This window comes from Tachyglossus aculeatus, chromosome 17, assembly GCF_015852505.1.
Source record: "Tachyglossus aculeatus isolate mTacAcu1 chromosome 17, mTacAcu1.pri, whole genome shotgun sequence".
NCBI lineage: Eukaryota > Metazoa > Chordata > Mammalia > Monotremata > Tachyglossidae > Tachyglossus > Tachyglossus aculeatus.
In genome coordinates this window covers 38,336,823-38,356,904 of record NC_052082.1, presented here as the reverse complement: position 1 = coordinate 38,356,904, position 20,082 = coordinate 38,336,823, and the positions used below count along the sequence as shown (strand labels likewise).

General features: G+C 46.5%; 1 protein-coding gene across 4 annotated transcripts in view; it reads left to right on the top strand.

The window, feature by feature from the left end:
- PHLDB2 (pleckstrin homology like domain family B member 2) overlaps nucleotides 1–14,990 on the top strand; it is a 126,317-nt gene extending 111,327 nt beyond the window's left edge. For all 4 annotated transcript variants that reach the window (XM_038759214.1, XM_038759213.1, XM_038759212.1 and 1 more), the window contains 3 exons: nucleotides 237–456; nucleotides 11,592–11,677; nucleotides 14,428–14,990. In XM_038759214.1, the coding sequence (XP_038615142.1) occupies nucleotides 237–456; nucleotides 11,592–11,677; nucleotides 14,428–14,568 (447 nt within the window). In that variant the 3' untranslated portion in view covers nucleotides 14,569–14,990. The remainder of the gene's footprint in view (nucleotides 1–236; nucleotides 457–11,591; nucleotides 11,678–14,427) is intronic.
- Nucleotides 14,991–20,082: the final 5,092 nt, after the last annotated feature.

Here is a 20,082-nt window from a genome sequence, read left to right as displayed (position 1 = left end):
AGAGGGGAGTTGTCTGCACCTCTGGCGCAGATAGATGCCCCTTCATTTCCATGGGAGAGATCAGTTTGTCCCTGTTGCCTCCAGATGCAATAGGCGGCCCAGGTGCCTGGCCCGCCTGAACAGCTCCCTTTTTCTGTCAGGGTTTAATCTTTGATCCTCTCATGCCTCTCCTCGTCGTAATTGGTGTGCCATGTTCCTGGGGTTTTGCAAGCCGAATGGGTTGTGTTCTGTTGCAGGCTCGGCCCTTGACGCGCTACCTGCCAGTTAGGAAGGAGGATTTTGATCTGCGGAGCCATGTGGAAACAGCTGGACACAACGTGGAGACCTGCTACCATGTCTCAATCACAGAGAAGACCTGTCGGGGCTTCCTCATCAAAATGGGCGGGAAAATTAAAACCTGGAAAAAACGGTGGTTTGTGTTTGACCGGAACAAGCGCACCTTCTCCTATTATGCAGGTGGGTGTTGGGGGAGCGAGGGTCGGGGGCTGCCTTGGGAGGCTGCAAAGGCAGCGGGCCCAGTCACCTCAGCAGACCTTTAACACTCAGCCTCTTGGCTCTTTCCCCATGGCTTTTGTTGTGTCTGAGTTGGGCTCCACTCTCTCCATTTACTTGGTTCCTCATGGTGAATGGGCTACTCACCCATCAAGCTTCGGTTTCTCCTCCTCTCCCTCTCCGGCCCCCCAACGATCCACTCATCCTGTGGGAGTCTCCCTCCAGTTGGGATGATCCCAGGGGAAGCCAAACAGGAGCCTGCAGTGAGGAGAAGATACTCATATCATGCAGTGTATCTTGCCTCATTTCATGGTATTTGTTAAGCAAATGGTCAAACATTGTTCTAAGTGCTGGGGTAGGTACAGAACAATTAGGTCAGACACAGTCCCTGTCCCACATGGGTCTTACAGACTAAGTAGGAGGGATAACAGGCATTGAATCACCACTTTACAGTTGAGGAAACTGAGGTACAGGGAAGTCATGTGACTTACTCAAGGTCACATAGCAAGCAATTGACAGAGCAGGGATTAGAACCCAGGTCTTCTGACTCCATAGCCCATGCTCTTTCAACTAGGCCCATATTCTTTCCACTAGACCATGCTGCTTCTTCCTCCCTCTCTCCACTCTCTGCCCCTCGGGCCTCGCCAAGAGCCTTTGTGTGTGCCGCCCCCCATCGTGGGGCTGTCCCCCTGCCTCCCTCAACTGTCAAGGGGACCAACTTGGAGTTGCCCTTTGACTTCTTTCTTCCTCCAAAGTGCCCCAATCAGGGCTGCCGTGGAAAAGTTTAGCACCTGGGAACTAGCTGTGCAAAAGCATGGGTAAATAGCTCTCAGACAGAAGGATGGCCAGCCATGCATTTCTAATTAATACTACTGTTGATTACAAAGTGCAGAAAGACGTTTCCGATGGAGACTCACCAACTGAGATTTAAGGCTGCACACACCAAGCCTGACTGATTCCAGAGACACCATAGCATGTGCTGAGTCCAGGTCTTCAAAGCCCAGATGCATGCTTCCTCTAAAACTTTTGCCCAGAAAAGGGATGGAATCAAAAATAGCCCAAATAAGTCCTTATGTTCCTGGCATACTCTACTCCATAGATTGGTGAAGCAGAGAGAGATAAAAAAACCCACCATACCCACTCTTAGGGAATATTCAAATTAAAGTAGGGACAGAGTCCTGCTGGGTTCCAAAGCAGGCAACAACAGAGGGTGGAGAGACCTAGGGAGTCTCAGCACTCAGTAATAAAAGTTTAGCTACACCCTGGTAGTGAAGGCAAACTCTTCCCAGAAAGCCTCAGTGGCCTCTGGGAAATGTAGGGAACCAGCTCTGCTTCCTGGGAAACGTAGCGTTTTACTCTATTAAATTGAACTCTCCCAAGCGCTTAATACAGTGCTGTGCACACAAGTACTCAATAGCATCGACTGATTTGATTTCCCCTGCCTTCCCTGAACTGTAGCAGTTGTGCTCCCATCCCTCAAATTCACCCTGAGGGGTGGAGCTGTCCAAGAATCATTACCCAGGATCCAGAGACCCTCCCCCCTGCCCAAATCATAAGTTTCAAAGTGATGGCTGAAGTACTGTTTTTCATCTTTGGGCATCATTCTAAACTGACAGCCAGGCAGTGAGGATCTAGAGGGCCCATAGAGAGGAATGACTGCTTTGAGGATTGACTTTGAAGGTCTTATGGGGCTAGACAATCTGGTGGTTGCTGGATATTTGTATTTTCCAACCAAGGACAACCACTTTTAATTTTTGGGTTTGGGGCAGAGCATCAAGGGAGCAGAGCAGTCGGAGAGCGGGGCAGAGAGGAAAGCAGGCAAAAAGAGAAGGAGATACTCTCTTGTGTGGCCTCTTTTTCTCCACTGCTGCTTTACTGGAGGTCACCAGGCAGGGGATGGGCATGAGAAATTCCTCTACCTGGATCCTTGTGGGAGGAGTTGACTAGCCCCCTCATCTCTGACCAGTCCGCCCCAGCAGCTTGGGGGATCTCCGGGGACAGGGTGGGAGTCAGACCTTGGGAACTGCTGCAGCTTAAGCATCTGCAAGGCTGCCCAAATGCAGCTTCCCTGTGAAGTGTCCTCCCTGGTGATGCCTAGGGAATTCCCCACCCCATGCCTTTGTGCCCTGGTGGGGATAATGGGGCAGATGGCCCTTTCTCCTAGGCCCTTTAGGAGAGGGAGAGAGGAGACACTCATGCTCCATTTCTGGGTCTGAGGAGGACCAGAAAAGTATTATCAGCAGAGCCATGATCTTGGGTCCATCTCTGGTCGCTTTATGGCTCCAAGGGGGAGGGTGGCAGTCCACCCTAAAGTATGGGAGCAAAGTTAAGGCTCCTGAATATTTTGATGAGATCCTACTCTTTCCTTGGATTGGGAGCTCCATGTGGTGCAAGGGTCTGTGTTTCATCTGATTATCATTAACCTACTCCAGCACTTAGCACGGACAGGGTTTATTGAATAGCATACTAATTCATTGATTGTGGGAATGGTGATACTCGAATGGGAGGGGTCAGAAGACTTGGGTTCTAATTCTGACTGCACCTCATGTCTTGTGTGTGACCTTGGACAAGTCACTTCTCTGTGCCTTAGTGCCCTCATCTGTCAAATGGGGATTCAATACCTGTTCTCCCTCCTAGCTAGACTGTGAGCCCTATGTGGGACAGGGACTGTGTCTGACCTGATTACCTAGTATCTACCCCTACGCTTAGAAGAGTGCTTAGTATGTAATAAGTGCTTAACAAATACCACAGTTATTATCATTATTATCATTACTATTAGTCCAGACCGCTGACCTTTCTACCCACACAACCCAATACAGCCTGGGTGAACCCAGCTCACACCTGGCCTCTCAGCAGAGAGTTCTGATTGCCTGGACTGTTGTCATATCACTTTCTGACTCAGTCAGGGAAATGAATCCTGACCCTCCTTTTCCCTGCCTCTTCCCGAATAATACGCTTTCTTAGGAAGCCCCAAACACTATGGGGTCCCTGGCAGAAAATACTGTTCCTTCTTTGAAAAGGCCACTGTAGAACTATTCCCTTGGTCAATCAGTCATTCAGTCAATGGTATTGACTAAGCACTTTACACTGTGCAGAGCAATGTACTAAGCATTTGGTAGAGTATAACCCAATAGAGTAGGTAGGCACGATCCCTGCCCACAAGGAGCCTGAAGACTAGAGGAGGAAACAGGCATTAAAACAAGTTACAAGTATGCATAAATGTATGGTTCCCTGGAGTCTCTCTTTCTGCCCATCCTGGACTCTTGGGGAATGGGCCCAGTAGAGAAGCAGCGTGGCCTACGGGAAAGAGCCTCGGCCTGGGAGTCAGAGGACTTGGGTTCTAATCCTGACTCTGCAAGGCACTTCACTTCTCTGTGCCCCAGTTTATTCAATTGTAAAATGAGGATTAAATACCTGTTCTCCCTCCTACTTAGATAGTGAGTTCCATGAGCAACAGGGACTGTGTCCAAACTACCCCAATGCTTAAAACAGTGTTTGACACTAGTAAGCGCTGAACAAATACCATTAAAAAAGAAGTGTTGTGGGTCCGGGGGAGGGGTGAATATCAAAGTATTTAAGGGAAACAGACTCAAGTGCATAGGTGATGCAGAAGTGAGGGCTTAGTTAGGGAGGGCTCCTTGGAGGAGATCAATCAATTAAGCAATCGATGATATTTATTGAGTGCTTACTGTACTAATTGCTTGGGAAAGTTAAATGCAACAGAGGTGGTAGACGTAATCCCAGCCCATGATGAGTTTACAGTCTACAGAAGATGTGATTTCAGTTGGGCTTTGAAGATAGGGAGAGTGGTGGTCTGTTGAATATGAGGGGGATGGGAGTTACAGGACAGAGGAAAAATGTGGGCAAAGGGTCTGCCGCGGGAAATTGAGGTAGAGTAGGTTGGTGTTCAAGGAATTAGCAGGGGATCAGGAGGTACAGTCTGCCCTCTAATGGCTAAAGACTTAGAAAGTATAAAATCATGAAAGAATTGGTTTCAAACTGAATAGAAAAGAGAAAGGTGCTAAAGGTCTTGGTGTAGAAATCAACAGGTAAAATCATATTTTTTCATCATAAAAGCAAAGAGGGTGCCATTGTTCATGATAAAAATGTTACACCTATCCTTCTCCTCCAACACTAATCTTCCTAGACCAAATGAAGTGAATCTACTAAGAGAATCCATTAATTAGGAGCAGGACCATAATTATGTCAAAATTCCTACTGGGAAACCTTGGAATGAGAATGCTGGCTGCAGGGAATGGGGAAAGGGAAGGGGAGAAGTGAGAAGGATTGAGAGGAGAAATTGTCAATCATTCAGTCACACAATCAATAGTATTTATTGAGTGCTTAGTAAGTACTATACTAAGTGCTTGGTAGAGTACAGTACTCTTCCAAAGCATCATTAAGGTCACATCTCTGTAAGAGACCTTCTCCAATTAAGTCCTCTTTTTCCCAGTTCACTCTCCCTTCTGCATTGCCTGTGTACTTGGATTTGTGACCTTTGGGCATTTGATATTCACCCACCCTCAACCTCACAGCACAGAGAAGCAGTGTGCATAATGGAAAGAGCATGGGTTTGGGAGTCAGAGGACGTGGGTTCTAATTCCGGCTCTGCTACTTGTCTGCTTGTGACATTGGGCAAGCCACTTACCTTCTCTGTGCCTTAGTTACCTCATCTGGAAAATGGGGATTAAGACTGAGAGCCCCATATGGGACAACCTGATTACCTTGTATCTAGCCCAGTGCTTAGAACAGTGCTTGGCACATAGTAAGCACTTTACAAATACCATTATTTGTAAATATGTGCATTTACATATTTACCATGTAACTATTATGTAACCACAATGTACATATCTCTAAGTTATCCATTATAAATTATTTGTTTAGATTAATGTATGTCTCCCCTTCTAGACTGTAAGCTCATTATGGGCAGGGAGTGTGTCTGCTAATTCTGTTGTGTTGTGCTCTCCCAGATGCTTAGTGGAATGCATAGTATAAAGAAAGCGCTCAATAAATACCAATGATTGACTTATTGATTAACTAAATTTGAAACTAAATTCTTAAATCTTCTTCCCACTTTTGTCTAGTCCACTGCAAAAATACATTTCCTGAGTGTAATTAAAAACTGCCCCAGATCGTCATTGAATGATTTACAGAAATAGCCATGAATTATTATCCCAGTTGTTGTTATATTTTACCAACCATTATTTGACCCAAGAAAAACAAAAAATTTGTCACCTGGAGATAAGCAGCTAATTGGGGTAGTGTGCTCAACAAAAATGATCTCTCTTTTAGAAATCTTTTGCAAGATTAAAAAATCAATACTTACTGTATATATTTCAGGGGAAAGATATGTCTGTAGAAGGTCTACTATATGTAGCCAAATGTTTATTGTGATTTACCCAGATACATTTTCAAGAAAAGGCAAGATTATAGTTCCTAGCAATTCTTAGATAATTAGACACAAGGCTTGGGGATCAATTAATGCATAGTTAGCCATTATCATAAAATTAAGTGTATTGTAGATACTCATGGATAAAAACCAATACATCTTCTGAACAATTTTATAAATGAGATTACTGGATCAGGTCGAATGTCAGACCTGGTGGTGTCCTTCAAGATGGCTGCAAGGACTGGAAAGATAGCTCTAAAATGAATTAATTCCCAATGCCATTTGGTGAAATACAAATAATCAATGGTATTTATTGAGTGCTTACTGTGTGCAAGTATTATGCTAAGTGTTTGGGAGAATACAATAGAGAAGCAGTGTTGCCTTGTGGAAAGAGCATGAGTTTGAGAGTCAGAGAACCTGGGTTCTAATCCCAGTGCTGTCATTGCTTGCTGTCTGACTTTAGTACGCTGCCAACCTCTTGCTCCACCCCACCTCGCCCACTCACCAACTTGGTCATACCCTCGACCTCATCATCTCCTACCGCTGCACTGTGTCCACCCTCACCAAATCTGAAATCCCTCTCTCTGAGCATAATCTTCTCACCTGCCTCCTCACTCACACTCCTTTCCCCTGTAAGTCCATATTACTCCTTCACAGAGATCTCCGCTCTCTTGACCCCATCCATCTTTCTGAGCGCCTCACACCCCACCTCGTCTCCCTCTCCTCTCTACCCAATCTTGATGATCAGATTACTGCTCTCAACTCTACCCTTTCTACTCATCTAGACTCACTCGCTCCCCTTTCCCTTCGCTGCTCTCATACCACTAACCCACAGCTCTGGATCACTGCCAATGTCTGCCTCCTTCGCTCTTATGCGCGAGCTGCCGAACGAAAGTCTAAACACCATGTCAACCTCGTTCACTTCAAGTTTATCCTTTCCTGCCTTACGTCAGCCCTCTCCTCTGCAAGACAAATCTATTTCTCCTCCCTTATAGACACCCATGCCCATCATCCCCGTCAGCTCTTCCATACATTCAACTCCCTTCTCAGGCCCCCGGTTCCTCCCCCTCCTCCTTCCCTCACCCCCAACGATCTGGCCTCCTACTTCATTAATAAAATTAAATCCATCAGGCCGACCTCCCCAAAGTCACTCCCCCCACTTCTCCAACTCCCCAGCTCTCAACACTTTCTGCTACTCTCCCATCCTTCCCAGCAGTATCCTCAGAGGAGCTCTCCTCCCTCCTCTCAAGTGCTACTCAGGCCACCTGTGCTTCTGACCCCATTCGCTCTCATCTCATGAAATCTCTCGCTCCATCACTTCTCCCCTCCTTAACTTCCATCTTCAACCGCTCACTCTCCACTGGTTCCTTCCCCTCTGCCTTCAAACATGCCCATGTCTCTCCCATCCTAAAAAAAACCCTCTCTTGACCCCACCTCACCTTCTAGTTATCGCCCCATCTCCCTCCTACCATTCCTTTCCAAACTCCTTGAACAAGTCGTGTACACTCGCTGCCTAGAATTCCTCAACACCAACTCTCTCCTCGACCCCCTCCAGTCTGGCTTCCGTCCCCTACATTCCACGGAAACTGCCCTCTCAAAGGTCACCAATGACCTCCTGCTTGCCAAATCTAATGGCTCATACTCTATTCTAATCCTCCTCGACCTCTCAGCTGCCTTCGACACTATGGGAGCCCCCTTCTCCTGAACACGCTATCCAACCTTGGCTTCACAGACTCCATCCTCTCCTGGTTCTCCTCTTATCTCTCCGGTCGTTCATTCTCAGTCTCTTTTGCAGGCTCCTCCTCCCCCTCCCATCCCCTTACTGTGGGGGTTCCCCAAGGTTCAGTTCTCAGTCCCCTTCTATCATGGATCTACACTCAGTCCCTTGGAGACCTCATTCGCTCCCACAGCTTCAACTATCATCTCTACGCTGATGACACCCAAATCTACATCTCTGCCCCTGCTCTCTCCCCCTCCCTCCAGGTTTGCATCTCCTGCCTTCAGGACATCTCCATCTGGATGTCTGCCCGCCACCTAAAACTCAACATGTCCAAGACTGAACTCCTTGTCTTCCCTCCCAAACCCTGGCCTCTCCCTGACTTTCCCATCACTGTTGATGGCACTACCATCCTTCCCGTCTCACAGGCCCGCAACCTCGGTGTCATCCTCGACTCCGCTCTCTCGTTCACCCCTCACATCCAAGCCGTCACCAAAACCTGCTGGTCTCAGCTCTGCAACATTGCCAAGCTCCGCCCTTTCCTCTTCATCCAAACGGCTACCCTGCTCGTTCAAGCTCTCATCCTATCCCGTCTGGACTATTGTATCAGCCTCCTCTCCGATCTCCCATCCTCGTGTCTCTCCCCACTTCAATCCATACTTCATGTTGCTGCCCGGATTGTTTTTGTCCAGAAACGCTCTGGGCATGTTACTCCCCTCCTCAAAAATCTCCAGTGGCTACCAATCAATCTGCGCATCAGGAAGAAACTCTCACCCTTGGCTTCAAGGCTCTCCATCACCTCGCCCCCTCCCACCTCACCTCCCTTCTCTCACCTCCTTCTACAGCCCAGCCCACACCCTCCATTCCTCTGCTGCTAATATCCTCACCGTGCCTCGTTCTCACCTGTCCCGCCGTCAACCCCCGGCCCACATCATCCCCCTGGCCTGGAATGCCCTCCCTCTGCCCATCCGCCAAGCTAGCTCTCTTCCTCCCTTCAAGGCCCTACTGAGAGCTCACCTCCTCCAGGAGGCCTTCCCAGACTGAGCCCCTTCCTTCCTCTCCCCGTCGTCTCCCTCTCCATCCCCTGTCTTACCTCCTTCCCTTCCCCACGCACCTGTATATATATGTATATCAATCAATCAATCATATTTATTGAGTGCTTTCTGTGTGCAGAGCACTGTACTAAGCGCTTGGGAAGTACAAGTTGGCAACATATAGAGACAGTCCCTACCCAACAGTGGGCTCACAGTCTAAAAGGGGGAGACAGAGGACAAAACCAAACACACTAACAAAATAAAATAAATAGAATAGATATGTACAAGTAAAATAAATAGAGTAATAAATATGTACAAACATATATACATATATACAGGTGCTGTAGGGAAGGGAAGGAGGTAAGATGGGGGGATGGAGAGGGGGACAAGGGGGAGAGGAAGGAAGGGCTCCGTCTGGGAAGGCCTCCTGGAGGAGGTGAGCTCTCAGTAGGGCCTTGAAGGGAGGAAGAGAGCTAGCTTGGCGGATGGGCAGAGGGAGGGCATTCCAGGCCAGGGGGATGACGTGGGCTGGGGGTCGACGGCGGGAGAGGTGAGAACGAGGTACGGTGAGGAGATTAGCAGCAGAGGAGTGGAGAGTGCGGGCTGGGCTGTAGAAGGAGAGAAGGGAGGTGAGGTAGGAGGGTGCGAAGTGATGGAGAGCCTTGAAGCCGAGGGTGAGGAGTTTCTGCCTGATGCGCAGATTGATTGGTAGCCACTGGAGATTTTTATATATGTTTGTACATACTTATTACTCAATTTATTTTACTTGTACATATCTATTCTATTTATTTTATTTTGTTAATATGTTTGGTTTTGTTCTCTGTCTCCCCCTTCTAGACTGTGAGCCCACTGTTGGGTAGGGACTGTCTCTATATGTTGCCAACTTGTACTTCCTAAGCGCTTAGTACAGTGCTCTGCACACAGTAAGCGCTCAATAAATATGATTGATTGGTTTATGAAGTCCCTTCACTTCTCTGGGCCTGTTTTTTCAATTGTAAAATGAGGATTAATGCCTGTTTCCCCTCCTACTTAGACTGTGAGTCCCATGTGGGACAGGGACTGTGTCCAACCTGATTAACTTGTATCTACCCCAGAGCTTAGAACAGTGCTTAGAACTTACAAAGTATGTGCTTAACAAATATGATAATAATAAAAATAATAGTACAGTAGAGTTGACAAATATGTTTCCGGCCCACGAGGAGCTTACAATCTAGATGGGGAGACAGAATAATAATAATAATAACAATTATGGTATTTATTAAGTGCTTACTTTGTATCAAGTACTGTACTAAGTGCTGGGGTGGATACAAGCAAATCAGATTACACATAGCCCCACATGGGGCTCACAGTCTTAATCCCCATTTTACAGATGAGGTAACTGCAGCACAGAGAAGTGAAATGATGTGTCCAATGTCACACAGCAGACACATGGTGGAATTGGGATTAGAACCCATGACCTTCTGACTCCCAGGCCCATCCTCTATCCATTATGCCATACTGCTCTCTACATATATTAAAATAAACAATAACTACTATACAGTTGATATGATCCCTGCCCACAAGGAGTTTACAGTCTCCTTTCTAATAGGCCCCATCATCCCATTAATAATAATGGGATGTTTAAGTGTTTGTTTATGTGTTTACGCTGTGCCCGGCACTGAGGTAGACATAAATTAATCAGGTTAGATACAGTCTCTGTCCTAGAGAAGCAGCATGGTGTAATGGATAGAGCATGGGCCTGGGAGTCAAAAGGTATCATGGGTTCAAATCTCAGTTCCACCACTTGTCTGCTGTGGGACCTTGGGCAAATCATTTAATTTCTCTGTGCCTCAGTTACTTTATCTGTAAAAATTGGGGATTGAGTGAAGCCCAGTGTGGGACAGGGACTGTTTCCAACCTGGTTAACCTGTATCTACCCCAGTGCTTAGATCAGTGCTTGGCATAGAGTAAGTGCTTAACAAGTACCATAATTATTATTTTTTTAAATTATTATCATTACATGGGGCTCACAGCCTATGGGGGAGGGAGAACAAGTATTTCATGCCCATTCTACAGATGAAGAAACTGAGGCCCAGAATAGCTAAGTGACTTGCCCAAGGTCACACAATCCACAAATGACAGAGGTGACTCACAGTCCTCTGCCTTTCCACTAGGCCATGATTTCTGAGTGGTCTGAGTGGTACCACTGCCTTACACCAGAGTCAGGAGATCTGATGCTGGGTTCCTCTGAGCCTTGACAAAGCCACTCACTCATCTGGATTGCAAAATGTGGGATCTGCAGCCACGAGTGTTTCTAGGCAAAGGGTCAACAGGGCATTCCGATTTGTCAGGGAGAAGGGGCTGATGATCCACCTTCCCACCTTCCAATAGGGGGGTAATTCTTTGTGATTATCAAGAGGAAATCAGTTTGGCCCCGGTGATCTCCCATAACTGCGTGGAGATGCACGTTTCACTGTCCCCATCTCTCTTTGCAGATGAACACGAAGTGAAATAAAAAGGTGTGATCTATTTTCAAGCTATCAAAGAAGTACGGGGCATTCTGATTTGTCAGGAAGAAGGGGCTGATGATTCACTCCTACCTTCCAATAAGGGGGAAATACTTTGTGATTATCAAGAGGAAATCAGTTTGGCCCCTGTGATAGAGAAGCAGCGTGGCTCAGTGGAAAGAGCCCGGGTTTTGGAGTCAGGGGTCATGGGTTCGAAACCCGGCTCTGCCAATTGTCAGCTGTGTGACTTTGGGCAAGTCACTTCACTTCTCTGTGCCTCAGTTCCCTCATCTGTAAAATGGGGATTAAGACTGTGAGCCCCCTGTGGAACAACCTGATCTCCTTGTAACCTCCCCAGCGCATAGAACAGTGCTTTGCATATAGTAAGCGCTTAATAAATGCCATCATCATTATCATCATCTCCCATAACTGTGTGGAGATACACATTTCACTATCCCCATCTGTCTTTGCAGATAAACACGAAGCGAAATTGAAAGGTGTGATCTATTTTCAAGCTATCGAAGAAGTCTATTATGATCACTTAAAGAATGCACATAAGGTAAACAGAAACTAAATGTGGGGGTTTCCTGGGCTGACCCTCCATCTCTATCCCCAGTAGACTTGGGGACTGCTCCTTTGTGCAGGCAGGGGTAGAGAAGATGGGCAGAGTGACAGGGAAAAAAGGCTTTTTTTGCTACGGTCAGGAGGAAGAGGGATGGCTGTGGGGAAGCCATCTAGTGCTCCCCCAGCTTAGTCCTCTGCTCCTTGGTGTAGGGATGGGATCTGACGAACGTGGAAAACCTGCCTCTGGCAGAGTTGGGGAGAGGAGAAGGTATGAGGGTGAGGCCTCCATCATGGCCAGGACAGGGTTTGGGTTCAGGATGACTGGAGCTCCCCACAGGCACACCGGGCCAGTAGTCCTGCCTTGACAGCAGAGGCCTGACCAGAACCAGTCCAGATGGCCTGGCAGGTACACTGAATTCCTCCGCCAGAACTGAATCACCCAGGCCCAAAATGAAAGTTTAATATCTGGGTATTTCCCCTCAGTCTGGCCAGTCCCACCCATCCCATTCCATCTTATCCCCACCAAAGTTTAAGCCAGCATAGAGTCCCAAGATGAAGAACCCACCTTCCTCCTGTCCCACGGTGAGTCCCAGTTGAGACTGGGAATTAAGAGGAGCATCCCACCTAGCCTGCACCCTAAACTTCTATTTGTTTGTGGCCCCAGCAGTGTAAAGAAAAGTTGGAGAAAGGGAGGCTTTTTCCTGTAGCAGCAGCCATTGCTTTCACCTCCATGGTTGAAGAGGCCCCACCCATCACTCCAGGAAAACAAAAGGCCTTTATTAGATGCTTATTAGATGGCAGAACAGAGCCCAAAAATCAGGGGGCCTTGCCTGGAGCAAAATTTCTGGTCAATGGGATATGTCCCACCACCACGCTGACCCAGAGACAATGTACATGTGTATGTGTGTTATGTCCTTTTGAGGCTCTAAGCTGACCTCAGGACCCAGTGTAAAACCAGGGGTGGTGGAGAGTGGGCGCTTTCATGGAGGCTGATGCCTAGTGGCTGGAGAAACACTGTGGAGACACAGAACATTGCAAAGGCAGGGTGAAGGAGGGCAGGGATTGTAAAGGCTTGGCGATTGGGAGAGGACAGTCTAACAGGTCCAAAAGCCACCATTTTGGTCTTTTCAGCCCTGACTGAAAACTCCCAGGTCTTGTCAGAGATCGGACAAGAGTAAGCCTGGAGGTCCCACTCAAAAAGTCCCTACCACAACCTAGATGAAATTGGCATCTCTGACACAAAATGATGACCGACTCCCTCCCTGCCCATCCTGAGAACCACGCCCTTCAAACTCCTTCCTCATGAATCAGAAACACCTGTTAGACAAATGGAAGATCTCATGTTCCAAGACAAGCAGGCAAATCCTGCCTGAGACCCTAGTCTCAGTGGTTTTGCATGTTTGGTAGTTCATCTTTAAGAACCCAGATCTGCAATAGCTTTAATTATATTTGTTCTGAGACGACTTTGACACCTGTCTACATGTTTTGTTTTGTTTGTCTCCCCCTTCTAGACTGTGAGCCCGCTGTTGGGTAGGGACCATGTTGCAAACTTGTACTTCCCAAGTGCTTAGTATAATAATCTGCACACAGTAAGCGCTCAATAAATACGATTGAATGAATGAATGAAAGACATCAACAAAGAGGCAGGCCATATTGCTAAGATCCCTGCTCCCTGCTTTTTTCTTTTCTTTCAGTCAATTAGACCCTGGGTGGGAGAAGAGTTGCTTGGGATGATCAGGCAATGTGGAAGGAACTTGTCGGGCACTGGCTGGTGCTAATGGTGCAGGAATGGCAATGAGACCCTAGCTAAGGGCCAAGGCTTCAGGAGAAAAACAAGGTCCAATAAATCTAGGCTCCACCAATCAACCGATAGTATTCATTTAGTGCTTGGGAGATTTCAAAAGAATTAGCACACATGATTTCTACCTTCAACAGTCTTACAACCTAGTGGGGAGAGGGAAACTAAAGTAAACTACAAGTAGGAGAAGCAATAAAATCTACAGGTATTAAATAAGTGCCATAGAGAAATGTGTGTGTGCCCAATGCTTAGGTGATGTGGAAGTGCTAAAGCTGCAATTGTGGGGGAAGTAGTGTAAGGAGATGAAAGATTAATCAGGAAAGGACTCATGTAGGAGATGTGATTTTAGAAAGGGTTTGAGGATGGAGAGAGCTGTGGTCTGGTGTGAAGGGGGTTCCAAGCTGAAGGAAGGGCAAGAGCCCAGAAGTTGGTGGCAAGAATGAAGGCAAGTGAGTAGTTTGGCCCAAGAAGAATGAAACGTGCAAGCTGAGTAAGAATTAAGTAGTGGAGAGAGAACTATCTTAAAGGTGAGGCGTTTCTGCTTGATGTGGAGATGGAGGGCAACCACTGGAAGTTTTAGAGGAGCAGGGAGATAAATGCAGAATTATCAGCAAGAAGAACCAGTGCTCCAGAGCAGAGATGGGTGATTAGAAACTCCCTGGAGGAAGTGGGGCTTCCTAAACAATTCAGTGAATGCTCTGTTGGGGTAAGACTGGAATGGCAGGGAAAGCTAGGGCCCAGAGTGAGTGAAGCCTCAGGCACAGTAGGGGCAAGTCATAAAATCTTGGTAATAGAGAGGCAACTCAGAAATGGGGGAGTGTAAAGCACAAAGGTGGGGTGTGTGAAGGCGTAGATGGGATGAGGGTGAGTGGAGAAGTGAGGAGTGAGCATTTGATCTCTCCATGTCAGGTGGTTTAATTGATGATTTTTCTTTTTTCTCCTTCTAGAGCCCTAATCCACTGCTCACTTTTAGTGTAAAAACCCATGACCGTATCTATTATATGGTGGCTCCAACACCCGAAGCCATGAGGATCTGGATGGATGTTATAGTGACTGGGGCAGAAGGCTACACACACTTCATGTTGTAGGGAGTCTCTGCAGCAGTTAGTTACAGGACAGAATAAATGGCCATCTCTCAGACCTGGTCCCTTTCTATGACTCTCCAAAGCTAGCCTTTGGCCTAAGGGAAAGCGGGATCATAACCTGGCCTTGCAGGAGGAAGAGACTTGAAACCATCACAGGAATGAACACTTCATCTGAGTAACGACAACAATGTCATTTATAGGAAAATGTCTTTTAAACTATTGTATATCAGTTGTTTTAAGGAGAACAAATTAAACAGTTTGCAGAACTGTGTGAACTCAGCAACATGCAAGTATTTTAGAACATGAACCCCAAAGATGTATAGGTACATATTTTTAATATATAGTATTTTTCACTTACTGATAACCAGCTGGCTTTTTTAATATAGGTGTTCTTTTCTTATGGGTATTTTCAAATAAAACCAAAGCCGGGGTAGGAGGAGAGGGTGGGGAAGATAGGGGGGAGAGCAGTCTACTTTTATCAATGGTATTTATTGGCGCTTACTGTGTGCCCAGCACTGCACTAAGCACTTCAGAGAGTACAAAATAACAGACTGGGTAGCACGTTCCCTGCCCATAAAAAGCTTGCTTCGCCTCCAGTTCTTGCCTTGAAGTCCTGCACTAAAGCCAAAGACTGTTATCTCACTGAATGAGAAGGAAAGATGAGCTTCTAATCTCCGTGGCAAAACAGAGAAAACTTTGAACTATTCAGTAGCATTTGAAAGTGGTGAAACATTCCATAATATGGTTTTAAGGTTATCCTGGGCAAAAACCATCATGTGAGATGAGAACAGATTGAAGATGGAGTCCTGCGAACAAATATCAATCATTTGTTTATTTGGTTTGGATGAAAAGCACGGATTTGGACATAGAAATATGACCATCATCTGTCATCCATTTGTGTGCCTTTGATATAGACGCCCCTGCTTAACCTTTGTCTTTTCTGTCTTCATAAACAGCCTGACTCAGGTTTCACCAGAGAACAAATTCAACTCTGAGGTTAAAGCCAAAAACTGTCCTCAGGATCCCTGAAATGGAATGGAGTTATGAGGCTCCACTTTATTTCAGAGAGTATATCTTCCTTTGGAATTAGCCATCACATTTTATAATGTTAAATCAACCTGCTGAATGAAACTTTGACTTCACGAGGGTATGTTATAACACTTTTTCTAATGCTGCCCCACCTTATCTGCATATTTATATATGTATGCATGCTGTATTTATCTGCTATATTATTTACTTTGATCAGGCTCAATGTGTAGGAGACAATAATAGGTCTTGATTAGGCAAAGTACTAAATGAAGTGAACAGAATTCTCTTCTGGTATTCATGCTTTACTCATGAGTGCCATGATTAGATTCTTTTACTTGAACATTAAAGGACAAAAGTGCTATTAAAATAATTTTTATGTTTATTTTGGAGATCACATTTAAACTGTAATATAAAAATTTAAGTAAAATGAAATATCTGAAATTTCTTTTTATATATGTTAACCTACATCATTTTTCTATGGAAAATTGTGCCTTCACCCTATGGTTATTCAGGTTTTTCAAATTAACTTTTATATCTTGCATGAGTCAATAAATCCATTTAAATTCAAGGTTTAAAATATGCTATTTTGTTATTAAAACACTGATTTAATTTCCAATTTTATGATGTTGCCTTTCTGGTGGAAGTGATGATTTTACAAAGGTTTACAATAACTGATTGTAGAAGTTGTAGTAGTAGCAGTTATAGAAATAATGTTTATTAAAAGCTTAAAACTTGCAAAGGACATTACTGTACAAAGATACATATGAACCCTGATCCAGGGGAAGCTCAAAATTCAGCTGACTTGCTTCTCCACCCCACTTACCCACTCCCCATTCCCATTACATCCCAGACCCTCCTTCTCTATCAACATTCTCCAACACCTCACCACCATATCAGGGATTAAGACTGTGAGCCCCCCGTGGGACAAACTGATCACCTTGTATTCCCTCCCCCAGCGCTTAGAACAGTGCTTGGCACATAGTAAGCGCTTAACAAATACCAACATTATTATTATTATATCCTGTCTCTCCACCCACTGTCCTCCCTTACCCCCATGTCCTGCTCCCACAACTTAGTACTGCTTTCATTTGTGGAGCCCCTGTTCTACCATGGGCAAACTCCTCCTTATCCTCAATCTGTCCCCATGCACTCACTTCTCACCATCAGGGTGACTTGGTTCTCACCTGATGACAGTGTCTCTCCTGCTGCCCCCCACCCCCCCACCTTGAGAGGGCCCCATCTCTTTCCCCACTTCCAGGCTCACAGGGAAGGGGGTGGAGTCACCCTGCTCGTCACCGTCAGACATTCTGTCAACTCTTCCACTCTTCTTCTGAATCCCACACTGTCCACCTGTAGAGCTACTAGTTGTTCTTAATCACCTGCTACCTGGTCCTCCCTCTGCATTTCTTGCTGATGTTGATGCTTTTCTCACCTTCCTGTTATCTCTTGCTTCTCCCATTCTAATCCATGGGGACTTCAACCTCCACATCAACGACTCTACTAGCTCTCTCCTCTCCCCTGCAACTCCCAGCCACCCACATGCATCCTCTCCTGTACTGACCTCTTACTACCCCTCCCCACCTCAGCGACTCACTAGCATGGACTCACCCTTTAATCATCTCCAATGTCTCATCTCCTACTGCACCAACTCTGCCTTACCACTTTGTAATCATAACCTAACCTGCCACCTCACCCATACCCCCTGCCCCTTAAATTTGCTCCTCACCCTCTATTGTGACTTCTGGACTTTCCCAGGCTATCTCACCTCCCCTGGACTCCCTCCCACCCCTCCCATTCCTCAAATGCAAAAGTACCAGCCCTCCATTCCACCCTCTACCAACCTGGACTCCCTTGCCCAGCTATCCCTGCTAACCCTTCGCTGCTGCAGCCCCTCCAGCCCCTAGTCCTGCATCATTGCTCCAGTGCATTTCCTCTGCTCCTGTACCTATGCAGCTGAAAGCAGCTGGTGAAAATTCAAGCTCCTGGCTGACTCCTGTCACGATAAATTACCTTTGATCCTTTAACTCACATCAGCTCTCTGCTCATCAACCTTACTATTCCTTTCTTGTTGATTTGTGTGTTTACAACCCCCACCAGCTCTTCCACACCTTATCTCCAACTCCCCTCCACCCCCATGCTCCCAATCCCTTCTCCCTCCACTCCTCTCTATCCCAGAAGCCCACACGTCCTGAAAGGTCACTTGGCCCACATCTCTCCTCTCCTCAAAAATCTCCATGTCTCTTCACATCTAATAAAAACTCCTTACAGTCGGCTTCAAGGCTCTCCAACCAATAAATGAGTGGTATTACTGTGTGCAGAGCCCTGTACTAAGGGATTGGGAGAGTACAATATAGTAGATTAGGCAGATACAATCCCTGCCCATAGGCATTTTATAGATCAAAGAGAAGTGCTTCCCACTTGGTCCCGCTTTACCTTTCTGTTTGCTACCCATCATGCGGGGACGAGTTCGAGGACGGACGCAGCGAGAATGAGAAATGCAAAATTTATTCTGCGTGGCAAACTGAACTTCCCTTTGGAGAGATATACACTTATTTTTAGGTATTCACACGTGGCAAACTGAACTTTCCTCCAGGGAGGAATGTACTTATTTTAGTTTGGCGCCCTGTGTCCACTCAAACTGAAGGTTTCCCTCTCAGGAGTAATACACTTATTTAGTTACTCGTACATGGTGAAGCGCCCAGCTCCTGCCCACGAACACTTCTCACTCAGGAGTTCACTTTTGCGTTACACCACATGGCAAAGCGTCTAGCTGCCAGTCCCATGACAGCTCAGAGGGACACTCTCCTTCCTGTCCTGCGGTTCCTCACTTGGTGCAGACAGACTGGGCATTCCATGCTCTGGGCAGGGTCGACACACAGCTGACTGCTGCCAGAACGTTGGAGGCAGCAGGTATTTATTACCTGTTCTCCGGGCTGTTCGGGCTTCCTGATTCCTCTTATCTAATCTCCATCCCCCCTCTCATTAAAACTGTACATTCGGTCCAGTAAGTTTTACCTGTAGAAACCACCTCTACCTCTACCTCATCCAAATTGTTAACCATGCTGATCAAAGTACTTTTCCTGTTCCGCCTGGCTACTGCATGTCTTCACTGACTTTTCTGCCTCCTGTTTCTCTTCTCCAGTCCAAACTTCACTCTTGCTCCCCAGATCACTAAAAAAGTGCACAGTTCACATTTCATCTCTTCTCAAAAGCCATCAATGGTTGCCCATCCACCTCTACATTGAACAGAAACTCCCTGTCATCAATTTTAAGGCACTCACTCATCTTGGCCCCTCCTACCTTACCTCGTTGATTTTTTACAACTCAGACTACGGCCTTCACTCCTCTACCACTAACCTATTCACTTGCATCTCGACCCCTTGCCTACATCTTCCCTCTGGCCTGGGTCTCCCTCCCCATTCATATCCAACAGAGGATCACTCTCCTCTCCTTCTAAAGAAGAAGAACAGCGATTCATCAAGGAGATAATGTGTCAATCACCCATTAAATAAGGGCTTGATAGTGCTCGCCCATTCTCTTCGGACCAACGAGTTAATAATTCACTAACTGCATCTCAGAACTTGTGAATTCCCCCGAGCTGGGAGCTGCTGAGTGCCATTTACTAGAAGAACTGCGTTAGCCACTGCTGCAGTTCGGGACTTTCTTTCTCTTACACCCTAACCCTTCCCCACTATATGCCCTCAGTCCCTTTCCTCTGATAATAATAATAATAATATTTGTTAAGGGCTTACTATTTGCCAAACACTGTTCTAAGCGCTGGGTTAGATACAAGGTAATCAGGTTGTCCCACGTGGGACTCACAGTCTTAATCCCATTTTACAGATGAAGTAACTGAGGTACAGAGAAGTTAAGTGACTTTCCCAAAGTCACACAGCTGCTAAGTGGCAGAGCCGGGATTAGAACCCACCACCTTTGACTCTCAAGCCCATGCTCTTTCAAGACAGGCTGCTTCTCAATGCAGCTGGCTCCCTGAGCCCAGCACTCCTCCTCACCCCCTCCCCACCCCTAGTGCTACCCCAGCCCCATTACTGTCATCATGTCCGAGCACCACCCTTCATTCCCCTCTTTTCCCCCTCTTTTCGCACTGGCCCCCGGCAGCTCATCCCTCGCACCTTTTCCATCCCACGCACCCTCCCCATAGCCTCAGCCAAGTGCGGCCTGCGGAAATCTCGCTCAACCATGGAGAAGCATTTCTTCATCCTTGACCTGTTCCTGACCCAATCACTGTTCCTTCTCACCATCACTGAAACCTGGCTCTCCCCAGATCAATCGAATTTATTGAACACTTACTGTGTTGGCTTGTCCACCCTGTCCACCTTAAATTCATTCTTATCTGCTTCAATTCTTCACTCTCCTCTGCCCGACCATAATATTTCTAATTCACTCCCATACCCACTGCCCCCATCAGCTGTTCCTGACATTGAACTCCCTCCTCAAACCTCCTGTTGCCCTGTGGCTACCTACGTC